General features: G+C 47.6%; 1 protein-coding gene across 4 annotated transcripts in view; it reads right to left on the bottom strand.

Annotated features, from left to right (window-relative positions):
* VPS13C (vacuolar protein sorting 13 homolog C) overlaps positions 1–18,594 on the bottom strand; it is a 5,236,720-nt gene that overhangs the window by 2,403,888 nt on the left and 2,814,238 nt on the right. For all 4 annotated transcript variants that reach the window (XM_069624493.1, XM_069624490.1, XM_069624491.1 and 1 more), the window contains one exon: positions 17,572–17,739. In XM_069624493.1, the coding sequence (XP_069480594.1) occupies positions 17,572–17,739 (168 nt within the window). The remainder of the gene's footprint in view (positions 1–17,571; positions 17,740–18,594) is intronic.

The following is an 18,594-nucleotide window of genomic DNA, read 5'->3' as shown; positions in this document are numbered from 1 at the left end:
TACAGTGGTGAGTGACATTGGCCAGCTTTCTGTGTGGAATGGCCAATATGGGTGTCTGCCTTGCACCTGACATCATCCTGGGTCCCACTTGTTGCGACATGGTTGCGGGGGGGGGGGGGGCTACGAAGCAAACATGATGTGACTCTTTGGGCGGCCCTTTGCGGTGAATTAAATTAAGGATGCATGTACTGTTTGGACTCATGACACTCACCTGCATCAGCGGATGAGGGGTCACCGCAATCCATTTCGCCCACTCCTTCGATGGCTTCTGTGCCCATCATCTCCGCACATGTTTCCTCCCAGGGCATCATTTTAATGGGTGAGCCTGGGCCTCCTCCTGTCTCCAGGGCCTGCTGACGGTTTGCTGACATGATGGCCCGCACCCTGAGACGAAGGTCATCCCACCGTTTGCGGCAATGCGTTGTGCTGCGGGGGGTGTTTCCAACGGCGCTCACCCTCTGTGCGACCAACTCCCATATCTCCTTCTTTCTGAGGATGGTGGGCCTACGCATGTCGCCGCAGAATACGATATCTGCATGTTCATGCAGGGTGTCGACCAGGACCTGTAACTCATCCTGGGTGAATTTTTCTTTTCGGATGCGCGCAGCGCCCTTTTTCAGAACTTTTGGCATGATGATCTTCTCTGTTGTATATTTGGTCGATCTGAGTCCTGTATGGAGTCCTGTATGTCCTGTATGGTGAGGATTGCAATGGATTGTGATTTTAAATATGGCCGCCGTGATGCTTCCCGTTCCTGTGCGATGACGTTATTTCCGTTTCCGGTATTTAACGGTGGCCGTAATTTACGGTCAGCGTAACTTACGGTCACCGCTAATTACGGATTCGATCGAAGGCGGTGGTGTTAAATGCGTCTAGGCTTATGGCGGTAAGGGGTTTGACGGGACCTTTTGCGCTATGCCGCAAGGGAGTTTACCGCCATGGCGGAATACTCGTGCACGCGAAGTCGGAATATGGTGGAAATAGCGCCTTCCGACCACATCGTACATGGTATTTACGCCATGGCGGTAATTACTATTACTTACCGCGATACTCGGAATGAGGCCCAGTATATCAAAAACACAGTATAACAAACACTGTAAATCAAATCCAAGTCAAATCAAGTCAGATCAAATCCATTATGACAATAAAACAGTAAAAGACTAAAACAAGTACAATCTATCATATAATAATAAAACCGAGCATTTACCAGCAATTTACCAGCAATTACCAACCATTTCGTTCAGACAACCCATTAGTGCACTTTACACTATCTAAACGTTTTTCAATAGTTAACCACAAATAATACATAGCGATATGGACTTTTTGGCTGTCCGTGTTGAGACAATAAGCCCAAAAATGATCACCCTTTATGTATTCCAAATTGTGAACAAATGGTCCCAGCCACTTCATATATTCTGGGCCCAATGTCCTACATTCAGTGAAAATATGTTTGGCAGTCTCTGGGCTAAGTGCATTTTCACACAAACGACAGTATCTGTCTTTTTTAAGAAGGCCCATCTGTGGACCCATTACTGTTAGTATCTGTAGCTGATTTATCCTCAGCCTTAGCCTAAATGCCCGCATACCCCTATTTGGGCATTGTCTAAGGTAGGCTTGAGGCTGCAGATAACTATGCACAATATTTGACATACATGCGTAACTCTGTAGAGACTCTACATGCCTGTAATTTGCCACCCAATCCCACTGTCTTAACTTTTTTGAAAAAACCCTCTTCAGTGTAGCATAGGGTGTGCCCCTGGTAAAATCCGGGAACCATCCTATGTCTTTGAAGAGGTCATGGACCACCAGACCAAAACTGTCTCTACCATGTACCGGGACAGCCAGGAGACTGAGCAGTTGACATCGAGGATTTGTATGGATTTTGATGTATAACAACCCACGTCTTCTCAACAATTCTCCTTTAAGAGAAGTCAAACCAAATTCGAGTCTTATATACTGAATTGTTGCAGATGGCCTGAGTCTCAACATTTGCTTACAGAAACTGCCTTCTAAGATGTTTAACCATGATAAATCAGCCATGGCCAAGGCTTCCAATCCATAGAGTATTGTTGGGCTAAAACTTTGTTTGTACAAGGCAATGATTCCCTCCAATGAATACCCTGCTGTATTCCTTACAAATTTCGAAATAGAGTGGATCATCCTATGGGCTGTAACCTTTTTTCTTACCTTTATACTCTTATAATATGCTGTGCTATCGATATCTAACCCCAGATATATATACACCTCAACGTAATCAATTATTCCCAGGTGACACTTAAGTATAGGTCTCTTCACCTTCTTAGCTGAGACAGCCAAAATTTTGGTCTTATCCATATTTTTTTTGTTTAATTTCTTTTTATTTTCAATTAACAACGTAAATACATACAACATACAAACATACAAACATTCAACTGGCATTTTGGCTTTTTCGGCGGATTCTGCTGTGGGGTCATCGTCTTAAAGTGTCCAACAGCTTATCTGCCCAGTCTGTGGCTGCTTCCGCTAGCTGCCTCCGTGTCCATACAACAGTGTCTATTCTTCCATTCCTTGTGTCTCCCTGTCCTGGGCGCTCTGGTATCCCCCAGCCTCCTCCGGATCCTCCTCGTCGGTTTCCTCTTCTTCTCGTCCGAATAGATTCTGCACTAGGGAATTCCATGCCGCTATTTTCCCAGCCGTTTCCCCCTCCCCTCTTTGCACTGCTCTGATCCACACCGCAGTCTCCGCTAGTGTCCACTTTCGGAGGTCTGCCCACCATGCTTCTATGGTCGGGCCTCCTCTAGATTTCCAGGACATGGCTATCCTTCTTTTAGCTAGTATGCAAATCAGGTCTTTCATTTTTGCTAGGTGCACCCTGTCTCTGCCTCCTCGAGGGAAGAGGCCCAGTAGGTACCATTCGGGGTGCTCCATCTGTATCTGGAGGCCACTTTTCGCTATTTTGGTCCTGATGCCTTCCCAAAACGTCTGTATCACCGGGCATTCCCAAAACATGTGCACCATGTCTGCCTCCTCGGTCGAGCACCGTGGGCACCCACTGGGGTCACCTCCGCGTATCACTTTCATCCTCTTAGGTGTGAGGTACGCCCTGTGTGTCACGTACAACTGGGCCTGTTTGAACCTTGCGTTCCTGGACACTGTTTTGGGGTATCTCAGCACCCTGTTCCATTCATGGTCGCTGAGCGGCCTTTGGAGTTCTTCTTCCCAACTTTGTTTTATGTGTAGTTTTTGGTCTGTGTGGGGTCTCAGCATCTGCTCGTATAGTCTGGAAGTCGTGTGTGTCCCCTCTGAAATGTCGTACCACATGTCTAATGCTCCTGCCGGTTCTTCTTGGTCTTCCCATTCTGGCCATCTATCCTTGATTCTGAGGATCAGTCTATTATACAGGATGAATTGGCCCTCATGTATTTCGTATTCTTCCCTCATCTCCTGGAAGTCTGCCCATCTCCCCTCTCTTCTCATGTCTCCGATTTGCGCTACCCCCTTGGCCTCCCATTGTGTTCGGAACGCTGCCAACAAGCTCATGTCTGTGCCCACCAGGCCCGCCAGGGGTATTTGCGCCGAGTAGGGGTCCTTCGTCCCTTGCAGCTTCCATGCTCTCCACCACAATCTCACTGCGAGATTTAGCATGTACGGTAAAGTCCTGAGCAGGGGTTTGTCCAGCCACAGTATTTCCCTCAGGTAATGTGTTTTCAGTGCGGGCTGGAAGTTGGTTTTGTCCATTGTTTCATCCTCCCCTAACCATTTGACCACAAATTGTAACTGTCCAGCCAGATAATACTTTTCAAAGTCCGGCAAACGAATGCCTCCTCCCTCATAGTCTCTCTGTAGAGTGCTCATTGCAACCCTGTTTCTCCCCCCTGCCCATAGGTAGTTTCTTGCTATTGTGTTTAGGTTCTTGAAGAATGTCCTGGGAATGTTATATGGGATGTTGGTGAAAAAGTACAACAAGCGTGGGAGTACTACCATTTTCAGGAGGGCGGCCCTGCCTATCATCCCCAGTGGGAGTGTTCTCCAGAAGGCCATGCATTTTCGTGTTGTGTCCAGGGCTGCTTGCGTGTTGTGTCGGTGAGTATCTGCAATGTCATGATGGACCTCTATCCCCAAATATTTGAAGGACTGTGGCGCCCATGTTAGGCCCACTTCTGGGAGTCCCTCCGGGGGGGCCCGTCTCAGATCTGCCAGGGGGAAGATCAGGGACTTCTCTTTATTTATTGCTATGCCTGAGAGTCTGGTGTATGCTCCTATTGCTTCCAAGAGGCAGGGCAGGTTAATGCGGGGGTTTTCTACAAACAATAACATGTCGTCCGCGTACAGCGAGACTTGGAGCACCCCGTCCACCTCAGTCCCCGTGTCTCCATATTCTGCTCTAAGGAAGACCACCAGTGGCTCCAGGGCCAGGATATATAACATTGGCGATAGTGGGCACCCTTGTTTCGTTCCTCTATAGATCTTCCATTCCTTTGAAATATATCTCCCTGTCTTAACCCTGGCTCTGGGCTCACTATACAGTAGTCTGATCCACCTGAGGAACCCTTCGCCAATGCCGAAGTGGGCGAGGACCCTCACCATCCACCCCCAATTCACCGAATCGAATGCTTTGACAGCATCAAGAGACACTATCGCACGTTCTCCCCGTCCCTGGTTCGTTCTATCTATCAAGTGGTGTAGTCTACGGAGGTTCCATGATGTGTTCCGCCCAGGAACGTACCCTGTTTGATCGGGGTCTATCAATGTGGGGATCACCTGCTTCAGACGGTTGGCTAGAGCCGCCGTTAGTATCTTAACGTCCTGGTTTAGAAGGGAAATTGGCCTGTATGCCGTGCACCTTGTGGGCAGCTTCCCTGGCTTAAGGATCGGGACGATGATTGTCTCCGACATACTAGCGGGTAATCGTGCACTTTCGTATGCATCTAGATATGTCTCCAGTAACCTTGGGGTGATAGTGTCTTTGAACTTTTTATAGAACTCTCCTGGGAGTCCGTCCGGGCCCGGGGACTTGCCTGTAGGCAGCTCTGCTATTATACCCGCTATCTCTTCCTCTGTGAGTGGGGCATCAAGCATTTGGGCCTGCTCTTCTGTTAACTTTGGCAACCTTATTTCTGCCAATGCATCGGTTATGTCCTCAGGGTCTACCTCCGGGTTGGGGGCATATAGTTCCTCGTAGAACTCAGCGAATAACTGATTGATGTGCACTTGGCCCCTCACCTCCTCCCCTGTCTCGTCTTCTATCACCGTTATGGGTTCCCTCTTATTTTCTTGCCTAGTGAGCCAGGCCAGGAGCCTACTGGGTTTGTCCCCTTCCGCATGTAACCTTTGTAAATACCTCCCATAATTCAACCGTCCCAGCTTCTCCCAGAGTCCTATGCACCCCATTCTCAGCTCCATCAGTTCCTCTGACTCCTCCCCCGCTGCCTGCGCCCTCAGTTCCTCTATTTCTATCCGCTTTTCTAGGTCGTTGAGTTCTGCTATGGCCGCTCCCTTTAATCCGCCCATTTTACCGATCACTGCCCCCCTTAATACCACCTTGAACGCATCCCAAAGCGTGGCATTACACTCCACACTCCCTGTGTTGTGTTCAAAGTAATCATCTATTGCCCCCTGTAGGTGTTCTTGGAATTCGCCCTCGTCCAGAGCTTCTGCCCGGAGTCGCCACGTAGGTATCGGGGCTCTCCCTTGTGTGTGTGCCCATGATGTCAGTATTGGAGCGTGGTCTGAGAGCGTTCGGGCTTTAATGCTAATACCTGTGAATTCGTGTAGTGATTCAGTGCCCGTGAGTATGTAATCTATCCGTGTAAATGTTCCGTGGGGTGCACTGTAGTGTGTGTACCCTCTCCTTGTCCCGTGTACCTGTCTCCAGACGTCCGCCAGCTTCAGGTGATCTAGTGCCCTCTGTAGTTCCTTGGCTGGTGGTGCTGGCCTCCTGAGCTTGTCATCCGATCGATCCAGGAGCGGGTTCAGGGCGCAGTTGAAATCCCCGGCCCAGATGAACATTGTGTCTCTGTACTGGGCTAATTTGGGTGTTAGTTTTCTGAGGTACTCTCTCGTGTCGGGATTTGGAGCATACGTGTTCACTAGGCACACTTCCCTATTCTCCAACATGCCATGCACTATCACCGTTCTTCCTTCTTGGTCGATCTCCTTTTTAATGAGTTGGAATGGTACTCCCGGGGCGATCCAAATCATTGCCCCTCTTGCATAGTTGGAATATGTAGCACTAAACACCTGCCCTCCACATTTTTTGTCGATCTTGGACTGCTTTTCTCTTGTCAGGTGCGTTTCTTGGAGCATTGCTATCTTGACCTTCATTTTATTTAGCCAGGCGTAAACTCGCAGCCTCTTGACGTACGCGTTAAGGCCTCTCACGTTCCATGTCGCTATCGTTAGCTCATCCCGGCTCATGGGTGTTAGCAGTCCTGGCCTCGTCGCCCATGGCCCTATTTGTTTGTCCATTTCCCTGCTTCCATGTTCACTGCTGTTGACCGGGGTCGCCCGCGTGGGGCTCAGTCTCTTCTCCTCTTGTAGGCCCCGTCTCCTGGGTCCCTGTTGTGGTTCGCTCCAGTCACGGTGTGCTGGCGTCTCCCCATCATAGTCTTTAACCATTCCTTCAACACCAATGCCTTCTTCCGATTCTTCCTGTCTATCGATAACCTGAACTGTAACTAAACAACAACAACAAACGCCCAGCCACCCTCCCCCTGCTCGGGCCTCGCCGCTTCTCCTGCCTTGCTCCTCTGGGTGAGGCCGGCTTGCTGCAGCGTGATGCCTTAAAACTGGCATCTGAACTCTCGGTCGCACTTCTTGGGGGTGCGTCGTACTAGGCTAGTGCGGTTTGTTAGGGTTGGTTGCTCCCTTCATATTTATCGTCCTGTTCCTAACTTCTCGTCCGTTTGATACTCTGCACCCTTGATTCTAATTGTCTGCGGATTTCACGCCCGGGCTGGGCTCTGCCTCTGTTAGCGTTTCGCTGCTCCAGTTGGGGGATTCCTTGGGTATCCATCCACGCATTTGCCTCTTCCGTGGACTCGAAGAAGTGTGTCTTCCCCTTGTGTATCGCCTTCAATTTGGCCGGAAACAGGAGCATGTATCGTATCTCTGCTTTTCTGAGGCGTTCCTTTGTGGGGCCGAACTGTGCCCTTTGTTTTTGGACTGTCATTGTGTAGTCCGGATATATGGCAATCTTGGATGAATTTCTGATAATCTCTCCTCTCCCCCTCGAGAACTCCAGTATCTTTTCTCTATCCTTAAAGTTCATGATTTTAGCGATCATGGCTCTGGGAGGGGCCCCCGGCTGGGGTCTTCGCATCAGTGCTCTGTGTGCCCGTTCCACCACAAAGCCTTGGGACAGGGTTCCAGCTCCGACCTCCTGTAGGAGCATATTTTCGATATATTCCGTGGGGTCGTTCCCTTCCTCCCCTTCCGGAACCCCGATTATGCGGATATTATTTCTCCTTGCCCTCCCTTCTGCGTCTTCTGCTCTCCTTTCCAAGATCTTGACTCTCTGGAGCACCTCCGTCAACTGGGTCCTCGTGGTGGCGGAGTCCGCTGTGTTCTGCTGTACCTGCTGCTCCGCTGTTGTCACTCTGTCCGCCAGGTTTCTCGCGTCCTGGCGAAGGAGGCCTACGTCCACCATGACTGTGTCCAATTTTTGTTCCAGAGATGCCTTCAGGGCCCCTATGGCCGTGTCCATTTTCTTCTCGAGCGTCGCCTGTAGGGTGGCGATTGCCTCTAGGATTTGCCCCTCTTTACCTGGTGGGTGTGGGGTGTTGGCCTCCGCCAATGCTGTCTCTGATGAATTCGGCTGCCTATTGTCTGGTGCTTTGGCAAAGTGATCCATGCTAACTTGTTTCGTTTTCCCCTCTACCTTCTTGTTGGGCATACTCGCCGTGCGGGCCTCGGGTACTGCACTGCAATGCTTCTTGTCCGCTATCTGTGGCTTGTACACCGAGTCCGTGTGGGGTCCGGTTCTAGTTGGATGGGGACTGCCCGTTGTGCTATTCTCCTCCCGCCAGGGATTCCCTGTGTCGTCGGGTGTTTCCACACGCCTCCCCGGGTGCCGTGCGGGCCTGCAGGCGCGTCCCTCTGCTCTCCCTCGGGTCCCCTGTTCTCGTGCTAGCGAGGCCGGCAGGGGCTGGAGGTGACACTGTCCTCGGCACGGATCTCCCTCGGCTTGCGGAGCTTGCTGCGTTCCCGCGGCGCCGCCTTCTCGCGGCCGCGACCGTGCCCTGTCGCTGCTGTTCTCCTCTCGCCAGGCGCTCGCTATTGTCGTTCCGCTGCCTGGGGAGCGTATCCTGCTCCGCCGTGGCCTCTCTCCCTTCCTTCCCGGGCTCGCAGCGCCGAACTACAGCCTTTCGTAGCCTCCCGCTCTGGGTCTCTGGGCCGTTGGCCGTGTGTTAGGGGGCCGCCATCTTGCTTTCGATGCTCCGCGTGTTTGCTGCCGTTTTTCGCCTCGTTCCCCAGTCCGGTTCTCCTCAGGGCTTGGATCGGGTGGTCGGTGGATCTTCCTACACCCGTCGGTAAACTTTCCAGCCGAGTAAGTTAGTTTTAAAGCGGATTAAATCAGGATCGTACGGGAGCTTCCCTTTCGTGCTCCTCACCGCATGGCCGCCTAACCACGCCCCGGTCTTATCCATATTTATGGTCAAATTGTTTAAATCTGCAAATTTACAGAGTGCCATGAACATTGCCTTGATACCCAAGAAGGTGTAATTTAAAAGAACCAAATCGTCTGCATACAATAGGCAGGGCAGGGGACTACCCCCTACCCTGGGACAACAACCCACCTCTGTGTGGAGCCAGTCTGGGACATCTGCCATATACAAGTTATACAGGGTCGGAGCCAGGGTACAGCCCTGTTTAACTCCTTTCCAATTTTCAACCATCTCGGTAATGACCCCATCGTCGGTAAGTCGGACCGATGCCTTAGTAGATAGGTGCAATCCCTGTAGTACACTAACAAGCCACGCAGGACAACCGGCTTTAATACGTTTTTCCCAGAGTCTGGGCCGATTAAACATGTCGAACGCGGCTTTGAAATCAACAATAATTATGTATAAAGTCTGGGTACCGGATTCAAGGGTACCACGTATGAGTAAATCCAATACCCTGAGGTTATGACTTGTACCTGAACCAGCCCGAAAGACAGTTTGAGTAAAATGCAGGATCTTAGATTCCTCAACCCACTGATTCAGAGCAACCAATATAAATGACGCAAAGATCTTCCCTGTTACATCTAATAATGACAATAGTCTATAATTCTCGGGGAGCATCCTGTCGCCCTTTTTGTAAACCGGTAAGAGAACCGCATTTTGCCATGCGTCTGGTATATGCTGATTTTGGCATACCTTTTCAAACAGAGCTCGTAGAACGAGGGCCCACTGGTCCGGATTCCTCTTAAGAACAATGTTAGCCAGCCCATTAGGACCGGGGGCTCTCGAATTATTCAACTTAAGAATTACTTCTTTCAAGGACTCTGTGGTGAAGGAGAGTGGCCACCCCCCTCCAAAGTAGTAGGCAGTATATTTTGTATTGGGTCCCCCCCTCAATTTTTTAAATAGGTTACCCAAGTTTGCCCTTGTATAGGGTTTACTGTGTGTTTTCTAACATCCCCCTTGGCTTTCGACAGTACCGACCATATTGAACGGTACACTTTCCCCTTAATTATTTAATCATATGTTGCCATTCAGCATTCTGGATGGAATATTTCCATCGTCTAAGCCAACCCTGGTAGGATCTACGGAGATCTTTACAATGGTTCGCCGTCTCTTCACATTTACCTCCCTTTAATGCCAGATGGATTTGTCGATGCATAGATCTTTTTTTATCCCGAATGTTTTTATCGTAGCAATTGGTATATTTATTACAAACCGCCACACCCTGTAATGCAACCTTACCCACTGTACTAGTGAGATGTTGGATCCTTTTTTCAATCTCACACTCATTCATGCAATCTATATTGCTTATTAAATGCACTTGCGGAATTACCAAGAATACCATCTAGTTTACTTAAAGTATTTTCAGTCCACCTAATTGTATTACCTGCGTGGTTAACTTCCAGATTTTTGACTCCACTCCTATCCCTCTCTTGTATAGAAATGTCCATATCCAGTATTACCGGATCATGATCACTATGTTCCATACCATATACTGTAAAAGATTGTACCCGTTGTAGGCATGCATTGTTCCCAAAGAGGTAATCAAGAGTTGCCACTCCATTATTACCTCTCCAGGTATATGCCCCTGGTATATCCCCTGTTGTTCTACCATTCAACATCCATATATCGTATAGGCCCAAAAAAGAAATCCATTTCCTACATTTACTATTTGCTAAAATTTGATGCATATTGCTTTTAGCCTGGACATTTCCATACGTAGGCCTAGGTGTGTTGTCAATACACCAGGCATTCAAATCCCCTCCTACAACTATTAAGAACTTCTCATCCTCCTCCACCTTAGTGAGAATGTCCTCCAAGCTATTATGGATCTCATCCACCCCTTCTGGGCCTGGCAGGGCATAGACATTAATTATCAACAGTTCCCAGTCTGGAATTCCCTCCTGGTATACAACCACTGCCATTACATTACTGCCTGCTGTAGCCAATGGTATTTGCATAGAGCAAAAACTGTTCCTTACTGCTACAATTAAGCCCCCAAAGGGTCTACCTCGTACCCCCTTGTTGGCCAATACCTGATGGATATGAAAGCCATCGATCACCAAAGGACAATCTAACCATGTTTCCTGTAACATAAACACATCTGAGGTTGCTAGCCAGGGGAGTGAGCCAGAATTATTCACCAGATGTCTATACCCCTGTATATTCCAGCTCACTAACCTCAATGGTCAGATGATGTTTCTCTTATTCACATATGTACTTGAGGGCTTTGGTGTTTCCCATGATAATGCTGCATAGTTTAAGGCATTCTGAGATCTACTCAGATTGGGCCCTGCATATGCCTGTGTAATTCCAGGCATATCGCCCGCCTTAACCCAATGCTCTGGTCCATAAACACTCCGATTCATCCCTACCTTAGTCAGGAAGGTGTCTTCAACCGCCTCTACTCTTAGACCCAGCCCAAGCAATTCCTCAGCATTTCACCACAATAGGTTGGCCGCGATTTTATTTAAAAACCTCAATATTGGCCAGTTTGTTGGGCTATCTGCCCTTGGCAGCAGTACTTGTGCCAAATCATTGGATGAAATTAACAAAAGCCATGGTATCCTAGCCCAAATTTGAGAAAGTATAGATCTATTCAGAAAGGGGCTTTTGTCCGATGTATGGATTTCATCCAATCTAACTAGTAACTCTGAAGACTGGTTACTGTCCCCTTTAGACTTGTGGATATTTATTTTGTTATTACACACATCCTTCGGCTCTCTGCACACCGAGAGCTTCAAACCTGCTCTTAACAATACATAGGCATTATCACAAAAAAGGGCCATAGCAATCCTATTGGCCATGTGTATCTGTGCCCAATTTGTGCTACTGCCATGTTTAGGCAGAATAACTTGGGCTATATCATTTGAGGTGATCAAGGATAACCACGGCATCTTTGCCCATAGCCCCAACAATGTTGAACGATTTAGAAATGGACTTCCGTCCGTAGGGACTAATTCATCCAATCTGAGAGTGAGCCCAAGGTCCATCAGGTCGGCCATAGAAGGTGCCTGGGTTTTATCCAGATCATTGGTCAAATGCACATCAATAGTCTTACTCGATTGTACCGATGGAGAGACTGGTGCCATCTTTACCTGAGACCCGGTGTCCCCAATACTGAGTTGTGGTTGTGAATCATGTATCCAATTAAACTGGTCTGACTTATTATTCCCACTTGTTCCACCATCGAGGGCAGACCATTTGGAAACCACCCCAGACCTAGTATCAGGTCCCCCCACATGTGGTAGAATTCCCTGGCTATTACAGACAGACCCACCTATGGATACCTTTTTAGATTGATATTCCTGGGTCTTTATCAAGGGTCTCACTAACTTATGTGATTCTTGGTGTGTCACCATATTAGTGTCGAATAGACGCATTGAAGATGGACTTAAGAAGAGCCAAGCGAGAAAGAGGAAGATCAAAAAGAATAGAAGAGTAAACAAAAAGGCGAGAACAAATAAGAGATGAGATCAGGAGTTTGGTAGCAGCGAAGGTCAGAAAAGAACGAGCTTTGCGAATATTAAAGAGATAGAAGTGACAAGATGTCCCGGGAGGATAGCTCAGCGGCAACATGTTCACTTTAGAAGCAAGATGACACGGAGCAACACAGGTTCGATCCCCTGGTCCACACTTAGAAACCTCCGGTATTAAGCGCATACAACTAAGAGACGTATTCCTGTAACATCGCCTCGATGCCCCCGGCTGTCTGAGCGCTTTAAAAAATGCAAATAAATAAATAAGAATGAGAAATAGTAGAAATGTGAGGGGAAAAGGATAAGTCTGTGGCAAGGTCAAGGCCGAGATTACGAGCAGTGTTGGAAAGAGATGAAGAAGGAGGGAAAAAAAACACAGAGGAGGGAGGGGGAATAGTGGTGGCACGGAAGAAGAGAACTCCAGTTTTAGATGAGTTCAGGACAAGGAAGTGGTATGACATCCAGGACGTGATTGCAAACAAACAGGAAGTAGAATTATGGTGGATAGCCAGAGTAAACGAAGATGCGAGAAAAAGTGGTGCGTCATTGGCATAAAAGTGGTGAGAAATCCCAAAGTACGAGATCATTGCAACAAAAGGAGAAGTATAAAGAAAGAAGAGAAGGGGGCCAAGAACAGAGCCTTGAAGAAGAGGACAGGTTTTGGAGGAGGAACCAGCCCAGGAAACAGTAAGTACAGTTAGAGAGATAAGAATGAAACCAAGTAAGGACAGAGTCAGCAAACCCAAAAGAAGCCAGAAAAGATTAGGGGAAAGTGTGATCAACAATGCCAAATGCAGCAGACAAGTCTAAAAGTATAAGAGAAGAGTGCTTGGTGTAATGGCTAGAGAGCAAGGAATTGCAAACAGAGAGAAGAGCAGTTTCAGTTGAGTGAAAGGGACGTTAGCCAGAATGAACAGAAAGAAGCATAGAATGATCATTAACAATGGTCGAAACCAGAGTATAGACTAATCGTTCAAGCAGTTTCAAGAGATAGGGAAGAAGAGAAACTGGATGGAAATTCGAAGGAAGGAAGGGGTCAAGAAATGGTTTCTTGAGAATAGGGAGAATAGAAGCATGCTTAAAGCAAGAAGGAAAGACTGATGTAAAAATAGAGGTATTAAGGAGAGTGGTAAGATAGGAAACAAGGGAAGGATACAGTTTGGGTATTAGAGAAGAGGGAAAAGGGTCAGAAGGTGAACCAGTGGGATGGGAGCGAGACAGAAGAGAAGAGGTCTTTAAGTTAGTAATGGGGGAAAGGAAGAGATTAAGGAGGTGGGGAAAAAAGCAGAAGAAAAGGCTGAGGGAACAATAGCAGCACGAAGAGAAGCAACTTTAGTAGAAAAATATGTTGCAAAATTAGAAGCAGTGTGCTGGAGGGAATGATCAGGGATAGGAAGTATAGGTAGACGAGAAAGAGATTGAAAAAGACGCCTGGGGTGAGCAGATTGGCCCTGCAGAAGGTCAGAGTAATAATTACACTTAACTGCAAGAAGAGCCTCATCGTAGAGAGAATGATAGGATGAGAAAGAGAGGGAGTCTGACTCTGAGAAGGCTTTGCGCCAGTGATGCTCCAGGCGACGAATGACTTGTTGCATTGAGAGGAGATGGGAAGAGAGCCAAGGTTGAAACATCTTCTTGGATTCTCTGTCTGTAGGCAGGTTAGAGGTGGACGTGGTTGTCCTAGAACTTACTGTAGCGGCTTGCACCACTAGGCCTAGGCCTTCTGGTGTACGGTGGGAAGACAGAAAAGGTAAATCCCACTCCCCCGAACCCTGCCCCAAGCCGGCTTGTATTTGTTTTTTTTGCGAGTTCTGTATCCACAGTTGGCGTAGAGCAGGGCCTCCCTCACAATGTAGTAACGAGGTTGGAAATGGCTGCATTAAAAGGCAACACCGTTTCTGTTTGAGGTCCTTTATCCAAGATGTCTGGTAGATCATAGGCCAACAGGGGTGTTGCTGGTGTGCATAGGCCTCAACCACCCACTCCACAGTCCTTCTGTACTGTGCATTAGGGTGACCATAGGGGGCGGCCTGTGGCAGATCCAGATCAGGAGACATGTCCAACCCAATTGCGTCATGTAGTCCTTCGGCTAGAGCAAACAAATCCGCTTGGTCAGAGAAAACAATTGTCTCCTCCAGTCACCCCAACCATAGGCTCAAAGTTAAAAGGCACTTGGACCCCTTCATCATCGTAAATTGACCGCACAAAGTCAAAAATCGTTGAACCGGATTCAGAGATAAAGGAACATTCAGCTGTCAGGGTCATCGTTTCTACCAGGACTATCGGAGCCGGTACATCAGGGCCCTTCGGTGCAAGGGCTGGTTTTTCCAGTCGTGGTCAAGCATGAGGGCGCATGACCAGACTTGGTCACCTTGGCACCTGAACATCCGGGCGCAACTGGTGCCGTATTTGCCTGCAGCGTCGAGAACTGAGTCGTCCCTGCTGCGGATGTTTGAGCATTTGCCCTTTGAATGGCTCTTACTCTTCCTTCGACGTGCCCGGAGTGGGGCAGACCATACCACGATCCTCTAAAGAATCTGAGTCGTGCCATTGTCGATGGCATCTTTTTTTCTTATGTGAGGACGAGGAGGATTAATGGCTTTGGGAGTCTGAACGCTTTTTTCGCTTTATGTCGCCTGTCCTCCTCTTTGGGTTTGGGGCCTTCAGTATCTTGTCCTGACGACATGTCGACAGAACGAGCCAGGACTTTGACCGTGACAGAGGCCGCCGAAGCACTCATTTCCTTGAGGGATTTTGGATTCATTTGCTGACAGGAGCCACACTCTTTGATGTCGTGATCTTTTCCTAGACACCACACGCAGATGCCATGCAGGTCGGGCATCGACAACTTAGAGTTGCAGTCCTCAACGGTTGAATCTTGCAGCCTTAGGGGCCGACAGATCGCCAAAAGTCTATCAGAATTTTGATGAATTGTCGAATTGACGGTTCCTCTCACGAGAAATGTTTTGAATAGCAGCATGCAGAGCATGCAGAAAAAAAAGGCTGTTGTATATATGCGCCCAACATCATGTCAGGGGCAGACGAGTGGCACGGTCGAGTCAAGAGGAGTCGACAGTCGATATTGAGTGTACTACGCCCCAGTCGAAAAAAGGTTCTGAGCAGCTGATGCTGGAAAGGATAGCTATCTGATGTGGAGCCTGCGGCAGAAACCATTGGAATGTTATTTTAACTCCTTGTTCTACTCGACCTCTCGGCCGCTTTGAACACAGTAGACCACCAGGCACTTACGGACACCCTACATTGGTGCATGGGGATCAGCAACCTTGTAATAGGCTGGTTAAAGTCCTACCGCGCCAACTGCCAGCAGTTTGTTCGGATGGACTCCTCTAGATCGCAAATGCTACCCCATCACCTGTGGAGTCCCACAGGATTCCATCCTCTCCTCAGTGATCTTTAATCTATACATGGAGCCGCTGGGAGCAATCCTAGCCACACACAACATCCATATCCACCAATAAGCCAAAGACACACAGCTATACCTCAAGATCGAGTCCATCAAGGACAGCCAAAGGCTCAAAACCTCCTCTCGCTAATCCAGTCTTGGATGTTCAGTGCATACTTGAAGCTCAACCCCTCCAAGACCGAATTCCTACTCCTCACCAACAACACCGAACACCCAGACATACAGACCTGGCTATCAACCATTAACTCTGAGGGCTTCACACCCAAACGCACCTCCTACGCCAAGTACGTCGGATTCCACATTGAAAAACACCTGTCCTTCAAGATGCACATAGCTAAGAAAAAAACTCAAACAGCTTGCTATCTGCGCTCCCTCCTGCAGAAAGTCAAGCCCTTCCACCCTCCGGGCAGCTTTAGATCCACCATTCAAGCACTGGTCCTATCCCACCTGGATGAGGGTGATTCACACCTCGAAGGCCTCCCGTCGTCCTCCCTTGCGCGCCTCAGAAGGGTCCTACATGCAGCCTCATGCCTCATCAAGAATCTATGCATATTCGACCGCAACCCTCCGGCCCTTATCGACCCTCACTGGGTGCCACTGCACGCACAAATCACTGTCAAGTCTTGTTGCATCAACTAAGGCAGTCAGCCTCAAGTCACCCAGCTACCTCGCGGAGAAACAGAGCATCTCCGGCGGACAGTGCACCTAGAGAAGCCAGGACACGTGCAGACTTGAAATGCGCCGCTGCAAAAAGGATCAGAAAACAAGCCTCCTCTGCCTAGGCCCCAAGACCATGGAACCTCCTCCCACTCGGCATCAGACTCGCTCCTACAATTCAGAAAAGAACTCAAGACCAAACTTTTCAAGGAATCTCTCCTCCTCAACAGCTAGACCATTACATTGCACCTCACGCCCTGACTCACTACACTCCGCCCCACCCCTCTCCTCCCCACCACCCGGTACAGCTGTACAGCTATAACCCACTCCTCTGTGCCGCCCTGCATTGTCTCCCCCGTTGTATATGTGTTCTGCAGTTACATCTGAAAAGTGCTCTTTTATGTTGTATACCTCTGTAAAGCGCTCTGGTGCTTTTCGAAGCTAGGTCGGTGCTAAATAAATACCATAATAATAATAACTCAGAGCTGAAATGTTTTCTCTTTTATGAATGTTTCTATTCTGTCCACACCTTAGTAAAAACAGAAAATGCACAATATCCTTAATCTCGTCTCTAAATGTCAATTTTTGGAGAACACAAGACAGTTCAAAAAGTGTCTGCTCTTTTGATTAAGATGGAATTTGCTATGAATTACAGCAGTGGGTTTATTTTGCTAATTGCATTTTCTTAACTATTGTGTATATTCCTTTCATGATTGTGTTTTTTTAATGGCTAATAGGTGAAATAAAACTTGTAAAGAAATGTCAAGAATGACTGCCATTTTGTGCTAGCAGGAGGCTTAGGAGCTACAGGAAAGTGTGTGAAACCTGAGTTTCTTATCCTTCATTTATCTGATATTGTTTGCAGTCCTCCTTCTAAGTCTATGTCTGTTCCTTTGCTAGCACCTAATCAGGATAAGCTGCAATGTGCATGGTTAAAAAGGCGTCAAGGATCAGCAGGGGTTCTATGTGGGGGTTGGGGAGAAAGATTGGAGGGCTTGCACCAACAGCAGACTTGCTGTAGAAAAGCACAGATGGAAGGCACTACTTTAGTTTAGTATGCAGTAAGATACAGAAAGCACAACTCTGAAAAGTTACATGTTCAGTCTAGTCAGTTTGCTCAGCCCCATTAAAATAGTTGTCCACTTGTGGTCTATGTCACCAATCAGCCAAAAAAACAAATATGTTGCCTACATTGTGAAGAAGCTTTTCAAATATATAAGGTTATGTACAGCAGAATTAACTAGATAAAAATGTGCAGTATATATGTGGTTGATCGATCACTCAATGCAAATTGATAATAAGGACTCTGCAGACATAATTAATTTTGAAATGTTCATACAGAGCTTCAGACCATAATTAAACTTACCAAAAGTGACATGAGGAATTTATGGAGGTAAACGATCTGGATGCAGCCGACCTTTAACGACATCTTGCCATCTACCTTCGACATATCTGTGTAGGCATCTCCCTCAGTGGCATCTGGATACAGTGACATGTAGAATCTGAAGACTTCATCTCCAATGATGGAAATAGCCTAGACATTTCATAAGAAAGTTAGCAACTTCCACAGTGCAAACATCACACGTGTCAATAGGTGCCATAAAAAAACAAGAATTTAAAAAAAGTCTTAATTTTTCTTAGCAGAATGTTGCATGTGTACTTATACGTAAAAAGCAAAAACCATAATCAATCCATGACATGAAAAAGTCCATAGTTGTGACATTTGCATAGGTATTGTATGGGCATTGCCATGACACGCCCAGTTACACCAATTGCTTGATATTATCACATATAATACAATCACTCACTTCACATGTTTTCTTCTAATGGATATATTCCTTCCATAGCGCCTCATCTCTAGAAATAGCACTAGGACGCAGATAGGATCCAGAATCTGTTCACAGCAGAAGGGTGCGCCTGAGAAGGACCAGATCGACTGTGGGAGGGTGGCACTGGCACCGCTGATAAATGAAGTAATGTAACGGGTACATATATCGCAGATGCCTGTGACACTGTTCCTCAAATACATGCAACTTTCACCTCCACAGACGTCAAAGGAAAGATAGCATAGTCAATTACTGGTAAATACTAACAGATTATGAGTAGAAACATGTACACTATGAGCGGCGGGCCAGATGATGATTAATTCTGGCAGGGGTTCACGATAGAGATAACAGTTTTTTCTAATGGATAAGTTCCAGCCACAGATAACTCATCACTACTGAGTCTGTCAAAGCAGTAAACATTCATAACAGAGGGATTGTTTACAAGTGAACTGCTTAGGATGTTTGTAGTGGTCGCTGTCTCCAGCCCAATGCCTCACCCGTAAAATGTGCTGACCCTGCCCAACACAAAGTCCAAGGAACTTTTTTCTCTGGAAGTTATCTGC

This window comes from Ambystoma mexicanum, chromosome 11 (genome assembly GCF_040938575.1).
Source record: "Ambystoma mexicanum isolate Mex_15411 chromosome 11, UKY_AmexF1_1, whole genome shotgun sequence".
Lineage (NCBI taxonomy): Eukaryota > Metazoa > Chordata > Amphibia > Caudata > Ambystomatidae > Ambystoma > Ambystoma mexicanum.
This window is presented reverse-complemented; position numbering and strand designations above follow the sequence as displayed.